Below are 19,895 nucleotides of genomic sequence, written 5' to 3' on the forward strand. Positions count from 1 at the left end.
TTTTATGGTGAGGTTAGTGTGCGCTTGCAATGCAAAGGGCCTGAGACGGATACAAAGTTTCAAAACGGCGATTGATTGGGGAATATGACGAAATTATAGAACTGTTTGGACTAACGGGTTTTGCAAAACGGCATTATCATTGGTATATATTGGATACTCGCGTGACTATTAATTTCCATGTCAATTTTGAACCAATCAAACCCGTCATACTCATGCACTGAATATCAACGCGAAATTAATTTTTTTCATATTTGTCTCCTCATACGTGGCATGAATACGTTTGTATAGAGACATAGAGTGCTTTATAGACGGCAGTGGTACGTGTGGGACATGGCCTTTGACCTTTGCCAATGCCGAACACAACGACACTTGTAGGTAGGATGTACCATTTTCGCCAGCGGATTTTAGTCAGATTCTTTAATTGATTAATAGTGACTGCTTGACTTTACTAAGTACAGTTCCATTTAAAGTCAAATTACATTACTTGTTATCGAAAATTTTGGGATTTGCAAATTTCATGACCGAATGGGTGCCTCAACGATGATGTCACGAGTTATTTTTTTTTATCTAATGTCGGTAAGGAATGCTGATTTAGCAAAGCAATATTTCGGGCCTATGCTACCTTTGACTTACTCTTGACTGCATATTTACATTTACGCAATCAATCTTCGCTGGTATACTGGTTTTGGTGATCATAAAAGCAATGAATTCTTGTATTCGAGACACTAAAGTAAAGCGCACCATGAAATATCGACTTTCTCGATTATATATCATGAAATGTCCTATATTATGCGAGGAGAAAAGGAATTTGGCAAACACAACATACGTTGCCAGAAGGTAATATGAGTATGTAACAACTGACCACAGTGACCAGTGACCAATGACCATCTTCTCGACGTCCCGTAGGCGTGAGCACACTTTTAGGCGGACGCCTTAGAAAATGGCAGTTTTTATACAACATAATCAAAAGAGAGAACGCCGTATATTTGACTGGCGAACGCAAACATCGGATCTTCAAACAGCTGCGCACAGTGCGCGAGCATTGTGCCGTACAATATAAACATGTCCCGAAATCGTATTAAAAGTTGTGAAAAGGGGCGAAGGCGCCTTTTTATATTCTCCAGCAGTTCCGCGCTGTACAAACTTACACAATCTGGATTAGAGCGTTTATTTTATAAATATAATTTTTGTAATGTATCCGTCTTCGAGTACGAGAGAGGCTGCGAGAGACTTCGGTGGTAGTTCGCTCGGGTTTTGATTGTTTCTCAAGTCTGCCGACACGGCACAGCTTCTGCCAGAGCCCCGTCGGTAGCGCGATTGATGAACTGATTGCAAGTGTAGCCGCTTCTTCGAAACGATAAATAAGGGATTTGTGTACCGTCGCTGCGAACGCTCATTTTCCTCGCATCCTTGAATCATGACTGTTGCGATAGGTGTCGCATGTTCTTTTCGCTTGAAAGGCTCACTGTATACACAGATTAGGCTTATGCTAAGATCATGGGTGCACTGTACGACGTACGTACAGAGATAAGCTGCTCGCGATAACGTCGACCTTGAATAGTAGCCATAGATGAAGAGAGCCAGAGCAAAAGCGAAGACGTCCATACCGCAAAGCCCATGAGCAGATAGCAGACTGGAATCGTCCCGATGTAGGTAGGTCAGGAAGAGTTTACGACGTTCAAATGTTCAGTAACTGACTCTTTAGCGTTGAAGCAAATGAGGCGATATGTATTTCGATTGTAGATCATCTGACAGTTCTCGTGTACATGTGACTGTTGTGAAACACTATGCGTCGCGTCGCGTATGTAATAAAATAAAGCAATTATGTAGATCCGGTAAATCCACAGTTGAAGTCACTCTAGTGGCGAACAATTGTTTACTATTACTAGTCGGTGTTTACTGATATGGATTAGAACTAGAATTGCTGTACGGATTTGTTGACTCGATTGTCCTTACAGCTTGAAGCCGGGCCTCCATAAAAGAGGATATGATTTCTGATCGGTTTACTCAGCAATAAAATTTCCAAATATTTGAAGGCGTCGATGCAGTAACTAACTCGCTGCTAGCTTGATGTCATTCTGAAGTTGAAACGTGTTCCCACGATAGCAACGAATATAACACATTGCAGACAGCATAATCAATGACGATTGGTCCTACGGAGATAGCGAAATCATTCGAATAAGAAATGTAGCACAACAAGATCGTTCCGCTTGAAATTACATGAGTTTAAGTTATGTCTACGTCGTCACCATCAAATCAAATTCTAAATCTATGCCGACTCTACCAACGTTGAGACGGTGATAGGAGCCCACCGCAGATTTGAGTCGCATTTTGTCTGGCTTTCCGTGGCGTCGAACGGGCAAGTAGATCAACGAATAGACTTCGTGTTCAGTGTTCACGTAACCTGACCGTGCTCGTGTTCGTGTTGCTTGAACATAGGTTATAAACCGCTTCGAACCGGTAGGCTGCTAATCATTTGTTTGTTACCGATTGACTTGAGTTTGCTCAAATCCGTGTTGTTTGAAGCTCCCTCGCGGCAAATACTTTCAGATACTAGTAATGTTACCAGGAGACTGTTTCATGCTTGATGAGTTTTGTCAAGAAGATAGTGTTGCGTGTTGCTCTCCGAGTGTCGGCAATATGTGAGATTTCTGCTTAGGTAGTCCTACGACGCATTCAGAAGATTAGAATCAATCTTAAGTTTTGCGGGAGTTCGTCGTAGAATTCAGAGAGGAAGAGCTGGCGAAGTACCACTGCAGGTCACCTGTCGCTTGCTATGGCGTTGCGGTACTTGACACTTCAACACAGTTCATTGGCATCATTATGAGTCATTACAAGTGGAGTTACTGCCGTGTAGGCAATGAGTTCGTATATATCCAATATCCAGTAAAATATTCTGATCCTCTGCCGTATTCGGATGTTCGTAATGTTCCGATTTCTATGAATGGACGGATCATGCGACAGCAAAATCTCAAACCGCATCAAAATCAAGCAACTATACATGAAACTGTTCTGTTCGGCGAATGCATCAGAAACCTCCCGAGCTAGTGGCGTAGTCACCCTCTTCTAATTTTCGACTTGGCCCTTGCAACGGACTCTTTGTTTACTCAATCATAATGAATTTGTGATTTTACTTCTTTGTTTAGAACTATCCCCTGGAATTTTTATTCACCTCCTCCGAATTTTCGTCCTGGTCACTCCTGCGTTTCTGACGTGCTACTCCTAGTTCAAGAGTCAGCTTGAAAATTCACGCGGCCTCCGTGGCCTTTTCCAATTCCCCTATTTCCTAAGGGAGCAATTATGCTATCAAAATCACTCGATACGTAAATCATAGATGAAAATACATGTAATGTAACCTCCATCGTAAGTCGCTAATTACACGGGATGGCGTTATTACAATTTATCTATAGGAATGTAATGTCTACAACAGGTTTGTTGAAGTTCGAAATTCCGCAGCTGATAAAATTCCCCAACGAGTTAGAACATTCCTGGACAGTGGTCAGTTGAGTGTCAAGTTTCCAGAATATCTGTCAATGTGATTCAATTCACTTGTACGTGCCCTATGGAGCACATAATGATGTTTATATGTAGTCCTGCCCGCCTCGAATATAGCTCGTATATGTAGCAAATGGCATTCAGTCAAGAAATCGGCAGTTACGTTTTAATTTGACGACGATTTGAAATACATTACTTCGGTTACTATTACAGTAATAGTGAGCATTATCGCATACCACACGATGGTCATTTATAAACTTAATGAATCCTAGTATTTGTTCCCAGATGTCACTATTCAAAAATGTACATCCTACATTGTCACGCCTATAGCTTTAGCTCGATGCTGTGACAGCAGCCGAGACATACGATCGAGTGCCTACCGAGTTTGAAATTTGATAGTACGCCAAATTTTTGGATCTAATGGACACGCGCGGCGGAGATAATTAAAATGAACGCGTGCAACATATTTACCAAAGCCAGTCATCTTTTATTATGGATATACATCGTATCGGTCTGCGCATCTTACAGCCACGGTGCTGCTCAGGCGATATCCCCACGCGTAAGCAGGACCAGTCGATTATCTCCCGGGCGGACTGCTTACAACAGGCGGTACTACAGAAGAACGCTAAGCGATCGACCCACTTACACCATGTTACGAGCGAGATCTAGTAATAACACGCCCTCGTCCCTAACTAGCCGAACTGAGTCAACAGGAAGAAGGTCGGGCACGTTTCTGCGTCGTGTGCGTATACCGACGTCAGGCAAGACCCCGTACACTGGTCGGAAGTACATAATCACACCTGCGAGACGTCTTCCGCCTCGCTATAGAAGACGCGATGGTACCGGCAGGCGTGTTATTTTACCTACCCGTCGTAGGTACATTCCGAGGGTAAGAACGTCATCCACAACCAAAGCGACCACGACGAGAGTTAAAACCACCACCAAACCAGCGACTATGCAACCTCGAAGAATACCGATCATACGTAAACCTCCGAAAACCACCCCGGTAACCACGTCCATTCGACCTACACCCACAGAAATCACAACTACTACAAGCACACTCGTAACGACGAGTCGTCGGCAGCAAGCCAGTACTTTACCGCTGTCAACTGTTGAGCCAAGAACACGTGCCTCGACATCATCAACCCAATCATCTACCACCACTACACAACCGTCCTCGACAGCACCTAGCACAACGACCACCACCACTACCAGAACCACGACAACTACTGCCGCGACCACGACAACCGAGCCGTCGCCAGTTACTTTGGCCGAGATTACGGAACAAGATAACAGCAAATCCAGCACTGCTTTAGCCACAACCGCAGCTGCCACTACGACACCAATACAGACGAGGCGACGGACCTTGCCGCGTAGACCGATTTTTGCACCCAGGAGGTAAGTCCGTAACCAACCGTGTATCCGTGATAGTGTCGCTATCCCATTTCTTCGCCCTAATTCACAAAAGCGACCAAATCAGATTTTTAGTTGTTATCACGGTGTGTCGTGAGACAGCAAAACCGAGTAAACTTTGAAGCGTCCTGTGTAGACGATAGTTGGAACGTGAATGATAAATAATATTCCGTCATGTGTAATTCCAAGTATCGTGCTCATGAAATATATTCCCACAACGGCCAGGATACAATCGTGAGATAATTCGCTAAGCGCATCAACGAGTGGATAGCAGATAGTGTCACCTGCGAATACTTGTGCGTGACTCTTCATCGCTTCTTGAATTACACGATTCTTGATCTGAATCGAGTTTGAAGTCAAGAACCTGTGACATGGCAGATTATATGCTTGATAAATGCGAAGAATATTCACATGACCTATGGATTTTCAATCCATTTCTGCTCAAGGGGGATACAACATTTTCGTGCGTGCACTTGAATATTTATTTGTAGTCAAAATCGCTACGTCAATTTTGCACATATATCGACAATATTGTGCGGTAAGACCTTTGTTACACAATGCTAAGTTTCAGAAATTGCCAGAAAACCTGGTATTCGATCTGTTTCAACAGCCATACATCTCTTGGGGTAAAGTATAATACGTGTCACATCTCGATCCTGCATGGCATTCCATTTTCTCGCGGCTAGCTAGGGAACAATATTTTTGCGAGGGAACACTTTGGCCGTGACGCACACGTAACATGATATCCTTGCGCTAAGAAAAACAAGCAACATGCGATGTCGAGTTGCGATGAAAATTCGCCATGAATGCATCAATGTCTGTAGGGCCAGAGGTTTATCTGCGTCAACAGAACGGCGCTCAAAGCAAATAAAGTTGTCGCCCTTCGGTTGGATTGGGATTCGGTGAAAACGCTCCATTCGCGTCAGTTTTTAAAATGCGACGTTGAAGGAAAACATTGTAGTAATTACGTATCTGTCAATCATACCGGCTTCTTTAAATGAAGCCGCCAAGATTGTGTGAGTTACGATTGTTATTGATCGCGGGAAGCCGATCCAAATCCATGCAATTCCGGGAAAAAGTGGCATAGGCGGTTACGTAAGCTGCCCAACGTGCACCCGAGATTGAATGTGCTTCCAAAACCACAAACTATGCGTTGTATACGTGAGGGATTAATGTTTGTACTGGAGACCGAAATAAGCATATCTCGCTCGGTGTCTTGTCCTGTATCTTGGTACCGAAAATGAAAATTGATTCCTTGTTATTCAATGCGCGTGTTTGTGTTTGCCAATACACTGATTCAACCAACAATCATAATGCGCGAGTTTGTTAGCGATCAATCCCCGTGATATCTTCTGTAGCGAATGAACAAACTCGCCGTGAAATACCTCTGTTCTTGTTAAAACTAAAATATATGAGGCGACATCCGACAAACAAGTCACGCTTCTTAGGTCCGATTATTATCATTCGAGATTAAAGGTGGATTGCTCGAAAAACGTTATTGAAGCAAAGCTAGCATGTTTCTACTTGACCTGGCACATGTAGCAGGGATATACAGAACCTGTAGTTCTGGCAATACCGCCTTTCGTAATCAAGTCACAGATACCGGTATGTTACATTGTGCAATGTAAATCCAAGTCATGCCCAACGCTATCTTACTTAGGCTTACCATACGTCCTCTTTTAAGAGGATTTGTCCTCTTTTTTGACTTTTTTGAAAGTGTCCTCGGAGGACGCCCTTTTGTCCTCTTTTTTGAGATTTTGTCCTCTTTTTTGAAAATTAAGGTCAGATATAGAGGAAATTGCGAGTGATATGCCGCAAAATAGCGCAGAAGTGAAGCTCCGGCGGGTAATTCGGATGAAAAGCGGTGATTTCAGCTCTGAGCGAAATGAAGACCTTTTTTTTTTTTTTTAGTCATCCACCAAGCAATGTGGAGTGAAAAACGTGTTTTTGAGCTCTGAGCGGAAGTGATGACCTTTTTTTTTTTTTTTTTTTAGTCAACCGACCGCAAAGTGGGAAAAATTCACCTGTTTTTGGGAATTCTACTCCGGTTTTGTATCTTGCAAATTTCTGAAAAAGTGTCCTCTTTTTGCATATTCAAAATATGGTAAGCCTAATCTTACTGGAATCTTGGAATTACTATGTGCGATCTTACCGGATGTTTTTTGTCTGGAAATTTGCGGTAATTTGTCGAGAATCTATATGATATTGGGAATGTGTCATCGCGGAACTATCACCTCGGTTCACTGATCATAATTTCTGTCGGCGCCAAAGCGCGTACATGCGGTTTTCTGTTAAGCACGCAACATCGTGTACGAAGGTGTGCTCTATGGTAATATTTTGAAACATTTTCGAAAGTTTGGTTGCCCCGGAAAATGAGCTGATTGCTGAAGTATGCCATCGTTCTTTTCTTTCGTAAATCTTCGCGGGTTGATATGTGCAGGTTTTTTACATATAACTTTGAGAAATGCATGCCCTGCTGCGGTATCTGCAAATATATTGTAAATAAACATTAGTTACATTTGACTCGCAGGATATCGTTTGATATCTGAACTGTTTCTTTCGGTAAATTTGAACGGGAAATGTGCTTATCCTGGTATGGTAATTGTTGCCTATGAACCTATTATGTAATTTATTTCACGGATGAATGAGTCGAGATCTGCTGTGCTACACTTGAATTTTCAACTTTTAACATGTTCGGAATACAAGACTGGGATAATAAAACCCGAAGAAATCACCATATACATCGAAAAAAGCGACACAAGGAAATAAAATTCTACTGAATCATATGCGCGTATCAACCTTCGCAATCTTTATTTGTTAGTCACTATAGCGGAAGGTCAACACTCAACAGTGACTTCGTGGTCCATGTAATGATTGTAATCCCAAGATATTTATATTCCAAATCAAGACTATTCAGACTTCTGAATGGGGCGATTTGGGGGATCAAGTTCGGTACGGTATTGAAGCATTTGTCACGTGGTTGTCCAATGTCCAATATAGATTTACTTTACTCACTAGGCGGGCAGATTTTGTGTATAGTATCCATACATGATGTATGTATGGTATAGTCAGTGCAATGCATGTCTGACAAATTTGTGACATTTAAGATATCCGAAGCTAAATTCAGAAATTCTCAAATCTAAATAAAATGTATGGCTTGCCAGTGTTGATTTTAGACAAATAGTGGTATCCAAACATACAAGCTCGGCTATAGCCGTAGATAAGAGGTGTAATAAAATATTTCCGGTCAGGTGTTGTATACAATCAATACCACCGTGACCCGAGGTGTACGTAGACAAACTGTAATTAGCGATGTTTCGAGCTGTGTAATCCTACTAAATGACACTAACGACCTAGATCACTCTTAAGGGCGCTGTATTCGTGATCTGCTCCTAAAACTGTTGACAATTGTACTAGAAGAGCTTGGTTTCAAGCGACAAATTGTCCCCTACAAATCCACACGATGTGTTTTAAGAGAAGGGATAGAATATAAGTCGATGATTGTCGCGTAGTTATGACATTTGATCCCGCGATGTTTTAAAATTACGATGTCAGAAGCGATGGACACCTCGTAAATCATAATGGCGACTTGGTTATAGATTCGGTTGTTATCTTATTCAATATTTAACATCAATGTCGAGAATACCGGAAGTCCTTCTCGTCGAGATAGACGGGGACAATGCCGCGTTGTCACCCGCCAAACCCCTACCTAAACATGCTGATGGTGTCTCTATTGACTGGATGCCAAGGTGTATTAGTGTATAATGTCTGCTGCTAGATGGAAATTAATTTATGTCTGAAAAGTGAAGTGAACACTCAGTGCGCCGCCGAGACAAATCTAATACCCGTAAAGACGACTTGATGACACATTGCCTTGGCGTTTAGCAAACAAGCAACGCCGAAATTGCTTCTGTAATTCGCATTTCATCGTATTTGATTTTGTCCTCTCTAAATGGGAAACCTTATCTATTCCAAAGCGTCATGCTCACGGGCTAAGTAAAATCGATCCATGCATGTTTATTTGTAATCGCATTACGGGTGTTTGTGATGGTAATGTTAATGGAATTTTTGTTCACAATGCCTATATTGGATTATTGATTTGGTTAGGCTACCTTTACTCTGCGGATAGGCTACTCATCACCTAACGCTGTAAGAGCGAATAGTATAATAAGTTCGGGTGTGACAACGCAGGTAACCGGCGCCGCAAGCACAATGACATCATAATTGTTAAAATAGTATGAAATTTATGCTTGATCAGCTTTTGCCTTCAAAACATTCGTACTACAATGCATCTCGAGATATTCTGCACAATAATAGTTCTAGTATATCGCCAAACTCTGAAAAGGTTTAAAGAGATGACAAGAGTACCGACACCCCACCATATATCGAAACGCGTTATAAAATAGGATATACAGGTAACATTATTTTACACATTTATGATTGAGGTTCCACTTTCAAGTAAACAATTCTTTCCGACCTCTTTCCCATTACACATTCATTCATACATATCGGAGGATTTCGAAAACCAGTTATAAACAGCAAAGCGGCATCACGTATCGGCCATTGCAAAGGACTCACTTATCTGCCGGGGATTATCAGCTGTCATTCGGCAACAGCCTTAGATATAGATAACAGAAGTAAACTGCGCACAAACAGTTGAGTTCATTCATTTCACGTACGAGTTACGTTCGAGAATGCTGAAATTGTCGGCGGAAGTATTTTGTAAATGTGTATGAAACAGTCGTGTCGTCACGGCCAGATTCCAATCATTTCGTCCCTTGTTATGGTATAATGAGGTTGCACACAGTTTGAGATACACAGGATGAAGATATGTGGTTCTATTGATCGAGTTACCTCACATATTCAAAGTTTCGATCGTAGATTTATAATCTATATTGATATCCTTGTTGCTTGTGGTACTCCTAATGGGCGCTATATTCACATATTAACATATTTCCATATTAATGAGTATCACGAAACTGACTGAACAACATTCGCTGCTTGTTTTGTCTGACAAAGAAGTGGTAATAAATCCGTAATGGTATCACTTTGATAGCAAGAGTTATTCATGCATAGGAATGTATGTATTGAGATTATCATATGCATAGATACTTCGGATGATAATTCTCGGCGCTCAGCATTCAGCAATGTCATTGTACGCATAAGCGATGTACAACTCCGTGTACCCGTACAGTAGCCCAAGACCCAAAATTGTTTAGGATTCTCAATTGGCGCCTCTTGTGCAGTACGTAATACCGCTTTCAACTTTATATGGGAGCTTTTACAACCGCTATTTTGTTTGGCTACGCCGTACTCAGCTGAATCATCGTGTCTAGTAGAAATGTGGATGCTTGTCTTTTTCATCAAATCGACGAGCATTTTAATGAGGCATATCTTTGATCTATATCGCTCACTAAAGATGGTGGGTAGGAATTTATCGACGCGGTAGGTCTTCATAACCGGATGAATTTCGTTTTTCGCGGCGTCTCGGTACAACGCTGTTGTTCTTAGACAGCTCCCACTATGCAATTCTGGGGTTTAAATACTAATAAGTCTTCACCTTTGCAGGACGCATAAACCGACACAACACAGGGATCCTTCGAAGAACCTGGATTATTCTTCATCATACTACCATGCCTTGGTTCAGGTGGAACGTCGGCTCGGAGAAATGATCGAAAAGCAGATACAAAGAAGGTAACGTAGTATCCATACCGGATTACCTTCACAATATGACTGACCTAAACATATGTGTTATGGCTGTGTTGTCGCCTGCCTCTGTGATTATTGTCGTCACGGGCTTTACGAATTTGGAATACAATGTGCCGGGATACTTTCGGCGCGTTGGACATAGACATTGTGATGCCAATATATAATCTTGATGTACAGTGGGTAAATGCGTGTCAAGGAGAGGTGGTCCTTGGAATTTTTGTTTGAATCGCCTGGTCGCAAATCCTCCAATTCGGTTTTAACACATCAGAGTCATACGCATACAGTCACGAATGTCACCACTTTGATAATCCCTCTGTTTGTCAGAGTAACTGATGTAGTAGGATACTCTCCAATGCCCCCAACGTCACCACACACAAAGGGGTGGTTGTATACTACATAGCCCCTTAAAACTTGACCCCATGTGACGGATCGGATTTTTCACGCGAACGCAACACTACAAACATTAATGTCATACATCAAATCGAGACTGCGGTTTGAAGATTGGGCATTGGGGCAAACACTCGACACGGTTCGCTAATGTCAAGTATTCGAGTCCCGAAACAAAGATTGCTCATACCCTGACTCACGCGCCCAAATCAGCCACCCATACGTAACAAGATTATTGATTTTTGCCGCGTTAAAGCGAGACCATAAGCTAAATGTGCTATCACTGGCGCTATCTTGTCGAGTTACACAGTAGCAGTCTGGTATAGTTCAAGATATTTTAAACATACGACGGCTCCGTATGACCCGCAATGTTTGAAAATTGTGTTGCGCATCAGCGGCGGTCTGTTTATGAATGTATAAATTCCTGAGTTGGTAATGAAAGTAGTCGTCGTTCGTACTCAAGTAGAAGTAGAATCAGCCGAATTCCTAGACATGTCACGGCTACTTCAAGTGGAAGTGGAAAATGAATGACCAAAGTACTGAAGTAAGTGTTGTCGAAAAGAAGATTTGGTCGAGGGTTCGATAGTGGCCGCATTCGAAATTGCAAGGTGCATATTCGCAACGAACGGAAAAATGACGCTAGTACAATTTTCGAAAATATATTCAGCAGTTACTGTGATCGCTATTTCATTGGGTTCTTACAACTGTTCAGTGAGACAAAGTTATCCCAAAATTACCTATTCAAGTAGAAGTGAAAGTTGTCTAATAAGTAGTATGGGATAAACGTACTTGAGTACTTTGAAAATGTATGAGTACTTCGTTACTGACGACCTCTGATAAATTCCGCCACAATAAACAGCCCTGGTAGTATTACATCTTCGTTGCGGGTTATCTGATTTAAGGCCGACGCGGTAGTGTCACCTTCCATATAATAACACACGGTGGGTTCCAAACTTCTCCCGAAGTTATCATATCGAGATCAGGGCCGCGCCTTTCTGCAAATCAAATGACTCATCTTCCGTATTTGGATTACCGCGCGGAGATGCGAGCATTGTTTTAAAATTTTTCAACGCTCATTTCGGCAGCCGCGCGGAAACCGACCGCAGGAGACTTTGACTCTTGCGCTGTTCGCTTTGCGACATGATTTACGCGAAACGCGCCTGCTATCTGCGCGAATGCAGCGTAGAGTAATGCGAGCGTTTCCGACGGAGATAATAATAGCCACGCGAAGGCGTATTCCAGGAAGCAATGTTGCATATTGCGAAACCGTTTGGGGGATAATGCGATGAGTACCTGAGGGTGAAACGCCTTTATCATTAGTGGGCGTATTGCTTGGTTGAATAAATGTGGCGATGACCCAAGTCACATATGTCACTTGGCGTATACTTCTGGATCCGGTGTCAAAGATGTGCCCCAGGTCATCGGTAAACGGATACCCAATACCCATCTTTCACACCGAGTTTTAACTGATCGCAGACTTATAAACATTAGTTCTGGCCTAGTAAAAGCAGCAGACTAAAATTCTATTGGCGCAGAGGTAGCCCACAGAAGGCACTTTAAGTATTCTTGGAACTGGCGGAATAGTACTGAAACAAGCGGCATGCAGTAGTTTTTGGAATCTCTGAATCTGATTCGTGTTTGTCAATGATCAGTGGTGACATCATGCGAATATTATGCAAAGCATCGTCAGTAACAATCGCACGGCAAGAGGAGGTTTTACAAAGTGGTCAGTTTCGAAACTAATTTCAGCTGCAACTGCAATGCAGGAGCTTAGGATTACTGCGTTCATAAAACTATGTTGGTCTGCTTGCGAAATAACTAGAATTTGAATTATGAAATTAGTAAAATATAAAGGTGAAGCACTGACGAAACAAACCGTTCCAGTTGAAGCATCCTATTTCCATCTACTCCCTTTACGTAGTAGCATACTTTGTTCCTTATTACGGCTGTTCGATGTCAATTCAATGTAACTGTAACATGTAGCTTATTTCCATCTCGACTTGAGATCTTTTTGTGTGTCGTTGGCGGAGGCCAGCGGCGGAAGACTATCCCGCAAAACCTGTCGTCACGGTGCGCGAATATCCGCATTTATCGGTGACGGATTCGCAATTAGGCGGCGTATGACGCACAGTAATATTTTTGATGTCAGCCCCGAAATGGGATAAGGACGGTTTACAGGGCTTACAAGCACAGTGTACGGATAAATCGCTAGTGAATACGAATACGTTAATGCGAGGCAATGCATCTTGAACTGCACGACTCAGTCGGGTAGCGAATCATCCTGTTCTACGTCATTATATGCGTGCCCGTGGAATTGTGTTCTAAACCTGTTTTCGTTATCGCAAGACGCAAAATTGCCACACTTCCACGTGCAAGTTTGAGAAGCCTCATCTAAGTAATTGAGCTCGCCGAGTACCTTATCGTTAATGAACCATACTTGGTTTCAAAGTCTTAAAACCGACTTCCGACGACAGAGGTCTTAATCATCGCGCATATACTATTTTATCACTCACAAAGGATGAAATTCACATAGCTACATATTATAGAATATACAAACATACATACACACACATATTTGAATATTTCCAACTGTATCAGCACTTGTGACCGCGTCTAGTAAGATTCCCTCCCGGTAAGGAAATGATAGCTTATTTTGCGTTTGCTCGTTAATTGACTATGTAAACCGGCTGTCTGTCTGCTCCTTCATACAGCACTGGTAATCGCAGGATCATACCCTTCAAATTCAAATAGAATACATCAATCCAGATTGTACCCATGATACGCTTCGGTGCAGGAGTTCTGACTAACCCTTACCGATACTGGTTTTGATAACGGCTAAAATCCGAGATTAGTTCGCGTCGGTACGTGACGCTTGCCATTTCTTTTAGCCGGGAAGACTACAGAAATGTATGGAAAGGCATCCTGTCCGTGAAGTCGGACGTGAGAAAAACCGACCACAGTTTCAACGTGATGAAGCGTAATATGACGCACATTTCGGGCCGGGTCCACACGCAAAACAAGGAGCTGGATAAGTATGTAGTAGATGTATGGTTTGGTATTGAGTAATGCGTCCAGGATGCGTTGTGCGGACTAGAGATATTCTCATGTCTAAACAGACTCAATGTACAAAATATGAAACGAAGCCACGAAGTCTCCTGTAATCATGAGGTTCTATGCTGGAAACAGGCTTAATGCAGTCAAATACTCCAATCAATTGTATAGTCACGTCCGTTTGGCCAGTTTAAACCCCCACAAATTTGTTTGTACTATCAACGCTGGCCATGAGCAGCAGACTACAAACTCTATTATATGTATATCTGCAATCTCAGGAAGTTGGTATCTTGCCATTACGGGTCACGGAACAGGCACCTTATCTGTTATTACGTTCAATCTATCCTGTTCACCCATGGTACAACCCGACAAACTAATAAACAGCGACTTATCTCATCTTTTATGCAATGCAGTTATGTTTACAACCAAACACTAGCCTGTTAACGAAAATTCTACGCCTTAGTAGACATTAAAAGTCGTTGCTTGGTGAATGATAAAGTCGATACGAGATAATGAATAGGGATAGTTGTATATGTTTCAATCATTTTATCTAATGACCGTTTTTGATGCACATTTGTCGCGTGATCTTCCGTCATTATAATTCAAAAAGAACGCTGTTGCTCTTCATGAAAACTAAACCAGTCAGAAACAATTTCATGTGGAAAAAGGCACTCCTATTTCGGTCGAACAATCATATGATTTAAGGTTGTATCCCGAAATTTATATATATATATAAATATAGTCATATTGCGAATGTAACGAAGCAACATCAGATTATTATAATTCAAAGTCGCTGCATGGTTTGGCGTGCGGATACGGCGAAATGAAATTACAGAGATAGACACAGTCAATTTACCGGCGTAACCGGATTTTAATGATATCATTGTCTGCAATGAGCAGTGAGCACGTGATGTTGAAGCTACGACGATCAAATGATATCCGACCACGCTATATTGCGGTTTCGTTTGATATCTTCAAGTATTGGCCAATACCAGCGATTGAGTACTATGAGTAGATTTCGACAAATGGTTATGTAGTGTGGCGTTTGGCCAGATGTTGACAACAAGTCGTCGAGCTAGCAGTGAAATCTGTTGTAAAATTCGATCAAACAGTGCTGTATGTTTGCCACTTTTACAAGCATTGTTCATATCCTCTTGTGCACTTTTTTTTTGTTATCGCTAAAGCTCCATGAGAGTTGATCCCCGAAAATATCACCAGGAGTTATCCATTATCCGTGCCGGTCCTACATGTTTTGCCCTAAAAGTGCATCTTAAATCTCCGCGTAGGATCGCATGACTCACACCAGCTTGTATGATACTGTAGACTCAAAGAAGCTCACAAGTGGAAGATCGATCAGATTGAGACTCACCAAGGAACTCAAGACCGGCAATACTTGAACGTTTATCACGCGTCGAAAAATAATTCCAAACAAATCGAAGGCTTAGCGGTGAGTATCGGGTAATCGACAACAAACAGTCGTTATGAAATGGCTCGCCCGTGGCTATGTTTCCATCGCAAGGAATTCAAAAGGCCGTGTCTAAACACAACCGTGATTAGCCTGACGTAATACTTATCTACTGGCCTTAAAGATGCCAGTTATTGAAAGATGCGACGTGAGTTTGACAGTAATCCCGAACAATCTTGAGTACTGGAGCGTTCCTCGTACATGATCACAATCACGTATTAAAGTGATACCTATTTGATGGGAATTTGATCGTAAAATTGTGCTCTTTCTTGTGGTTCGCCTGTGCACGCCACTTGCTTTTGACACTATAAATTCATGCTCAAACTCGTCTGGTATGCTGTGCCATATGGAATTTATAGAGTATAACGATCGTCGTGATAAATTTCGAGAAGAGAAGTTCAAAGGCGGGAAATCCACTCTCGATCCAAACGGCGGGGTGGCACAATGGACAATTTGGACACATCAAGTATTCAAATTCTCTCTATAAGCAAAACAATTTTAAACATCGAAAATTCAAGCTTATCATAACCGTAATGCTGGACACGCGAATCCAGGCGATAGAAAGATTGATTCATAACTGACGAATATCCAATCCATCATAATATTATGACTCGCGACAACGCAAGACACTATAATACAAGCCACTCCATCCACTTATGTCTTCCGTTGAGTAGTATTTGACTTGCAACATACTCGGTGAGCTGCGCGATCCGTTTGATCTACCTGTGGGACCACCCCGCCGGGAAGAGTAGAGTAAATATGCATTTCTGAGTGACTTGATTTCGGTGTTGGTTAACTTCTTGTTACATTGTTACAAGCAACAAATGCGCACGCGTTTATCACTATTCCGAGTGTTGTGTGGTTTGGCTATGACACGATCGCACTTTATCCGTCTCCTCGGTGCTGGATTTTCGGACGCGAGCCCACTGAAGTGTCAGCGAACCTACGCAATAATGTGCTTAATTCTGCCTACGCAAACTGTTATATCAATGTTCCTGTAAGCTGCACGCGTGCGCGGCTGCGCACTGCTGACAATGTCGCCGCGCACAGCAAAACGCGTGCCACGCACAAGAAAGCCGGCGTGATGACCTTTTTTTAGTCGTTACGCACTGTTGTCCAAGGGACCGCGCAATGAGTTGATGAGTGCGTGCAGACTCCTGAAGTATTAGAGGGAACATTGGATGTAATGTACAGCATATGTATGTCATGGGAGTAATAGGCAGAGGTGGTCAGTAACGAAGTACTTCTACTTTTTGAAGTACTTGAAGTAGATTTTGTCTACTCCACTCGCACTACTTATTAAGTAGTTATGATTTTAGACTACTTCTACTTCTACTTGACAGTTTTCAGTTTTTCAGGCAAACATAGGCGTAAAATACTTTCGTACTTACTTACTCGTAAACTGCCATTCCTACTTCTACTTGAGTAGAAATTCCGGTGTTACTTCTACTTCTACTTGAGTGGCGACGGTGAATACTTTGACCACCTCCGGTAATAGGACGATCACGAAACCTGCTTTGGCATACCGGATTAACTGGGATCACGCTACACGCCGCGTTCATACCTTCACACTTACAGACCATTTTCACACACCAACGTAACCCTAGCAACTCGCTAGTTTTCCATCGAGCATGCCGTTTGTAAACCGTATATTGATGGTATATCGAAGATGGTTCTGGTTGCAATAAGAGTAAAAATCATAATCGAGATTTTTAAATCGATATAGAATGCGATAGATTCCTCATAAACATTAATTATCTATTATCTATTATGTGTTTATTGCTCGTTCCAGTGTTCAATCCTGACTCGTATGTGCCATTCAGACGTGCTATGCAGCGCTATATTGTAACCTGCGACGATGGCTACTAGTAGAATAAATTTTGGCAAGCACCGCTGACTGACTCGGCCTTAGCACACGGTGTAAAAGAGAATAGATTGCGCGGTATAGTGGAGTAGTTTCTGTAGAGTAAATCCAAACCTTTGCTCCCGGTTAGATGGGTTCAAATATCGGTGCTGACCGTCGGCTAAGTGCGTTAAGTGTCTTAGGTATGACCTCTTCTTTCCTGGTCAAACTGACCGCTGGGAAAAAACAACATAGCACACAATATCCCACACCAGCAACATCTACTTTAGCTTCTTCTATATTACTTTCAGCCTCGCAGCCTTTGTTTGTCGTGTTATCGTTATCGTAAATTATTCTCTATCAAATCCCTTAATTGGGAGGGAATTGCGTATATTACACTAATTGCACGCACCCTACTCATTAACTTTGATTTTCTACTAGTTCTCAAGTACTTCAGGGGTTATAGTAAGTCTATGGCCTATTACCAAGCTTACATTATATTTATAGAGCATATACACGAATCATTACCGGAGGAATGATCCATTTGCATTCCTATCCTAGGACAAGATGTCTTCCTTGCTGCCCATAGTAGCCGAGATCGCCAGTAAAGTCGACGAATCGAACGAAATGGAGCGGAACGAGTTGGACATGTTAAAGACGCACATGAGCGAAAGCTTTGAAATGATGTCCAATCAGATACGAGTGCAACAGAGCACTGTCACTAACCTCGGGGTGAGTTACGTGACCTGCTAGACCTCCGAGCTTTGGGCAGTTGTAGTTATTGAGAGGGTGTCCGAAAAGAAGGGTTAAAAGTTTTAATCAATTATAGTGACGTCGTGAAATCAGAATTACGTCACAGTGTTGAAGATTTTAAAATAGTACGGAAAAAATCTATTTCTCCATACTAAAGTGGGGAGATTGAACACCTATTGTATTCTGGACCTGGCGGTTACCAAAACAACAAAACGGGACGATATTTAAAACTGCTTGGAGGATTACCTACATATGTTTTTTTACGTTTCAGATAATTCTATGATCGTTGTAAACTCTATGTCTATAAAGTGTTTTGCACATGGATTAATCTGGTGTAGTCCGGGTTTCTCTTCGAGTATACGTTGAGCTTTGATAATTTTCATTTTCATCGACCACTACCCGGTGACGTATCCTTATTACGTAGCGCAACATAACCAGCAGTGGTGATTGCCTGCAATTTCAAGACCGACCGTTGATACTTTCAGTTCCACTTCTAGAAGCAGCGGCCACTTCGAATCGCGGTCACTTATTGATATATAGTAATATTTACCGTGCTACTTGAGCGATATATCAAGCACTTGACGCCCCCGTATTCTTAATCGAAATGATGCGTATACGTCACAGCTGACGTAGATGGACTCGATTAGGCGGGATAGGACCCTGGTTTTCATTATTGCGACTCCACTTATATGGGTGTGTGTCCAGTGTCCACTTCATAATTTTGTACACATCAAGTCTGGTTAATCCGAATCTGAATCCGAATATTTTTTCGAACGTGTACATGTGTACATACAGCGCATTGAGCGAAGTCGTCACTCTTGCAACGCAAGTAACGTAATGAGGATCGCGATTATCTGTTCTCTTTTTCCCAGTTGTGCGATTGGTAAATTGGTGTATCTCCGCGAAATTCTATCTGTAGTACCTAACTACCTAGTTGCGGAAAGATGTTTTGCAGGTAATTGACCATTTCATACCATCGTTGAAACAGCTATTACCGCGTCGGGAGAGATATTATATTCCAATTAAGATTCCAATTCAGACGCTGTAACGTGCGACGTTATCGTATCGTTTCTGAAGTTTGGATAATCCTGATTCGAATGCATGATGATATCCCACGAGATCGTCATTATCCGTCCTTCATAACTCTCGGGATGTGACTTCGCGTGGTCTTAATCAATAAATGCAGAACCCGTGAACTCGTCGGCAGGGTTGAAATGTGTCTGCGATATTAGACGATGGTTTCAAAGATTGCTAATGTAAAGTATCGTCATATAACGGTAGATAAATCAGGCGTACGCCACATAGCTAATGACGTAGAAAGTTGTCGTTATTCCTGCGCATAGCGTATAAGCATCAGCTACTTTCCGACAGGATTCCAATTTGTAGCGAAGTCGTATACCTCCACACACCTCTTCTTGAAGGAACACACGGTGGAAGTAACATGACCTGTATCTTTACGCGACATCGTGAATGCCATATTTTAAGTTGAATCTATCAGGCACTGCGATTTCTACGCTATTTAAGAGGCTATCTAGCACTTTATTTGGCAGACATAAATCGCAGACGCGGCTATGGACCGCGCTGCTGCTATCCTATATACTCCAGGTTCATGAAACATAGCAATGCATACTGAGTAGATATACTGTATTAATCCCGTTGCGCAACGAGGAAAGTATATGCTACGCTCCAATACACTCGCGTCAGATATAGCTGTAACTACGCCGTAAACACGCGATTGCGACTAAAACCAAATTACAGTATAGACATCAGAATATCGCG

At 42.1% G+C, this 19,895-nt stretch overlaps 1 protein-coding gene across 1 annotated transcript in view; it reads left to right on the forward strand.

Annotated features, from left to right (window-relative positions):
• Positions 1 to 3,672: 3,672 nt before the first annotated feature.
• Positions 3,673 to 19,895, forward strand: part of LOC145455297 (uncharacterized) — a 35,096-nt gene continuing 18,873 nt past the window's right edge. Inside the window, exons 1-5 of the mRNA XM_080333252.1 lie at positions 3,673 to 4,893; positions 10,477 to 10,602; positions 13,893 to 14,036; positions 15,379 to 15,502; positions 17,925 to 18,095. Coding sequence (XP_080189378.1) covers positions 3,944 to 4,893; positions 10,477 to 10,602; positions 13,893 to 14,036; positions 15,379 to 15,502; positions 17,925 to 18,095 — 1,515 coding nt within the window. The 5' untranslated portion in view covers positions 3,673 to 3,943. The remainder of the gene's footprint in view (positions 4,894 to 10,476; positions 10,603 to 13,892; positions 14,037 to 15,378; positions 15,503 to 17,924; positions 18,096 to 19,895) is intronic.

Source organism: Botryllus schlosseri, chromosome 14, assembly GCF_051294905.1.
Source record: "Botryllus schlosseri isolate E-star chromosome 14, Bs_hap1, whole genome shotgun sequence".
In the NCBI taxonomy this organism is placed as follows: domain Eukaryota; kingdom Metazoa; phylum Chordata; class Ascidiacea; order Stolidobranchia; family Styelidae; genus Botryllus; species Botryllus schlosseri.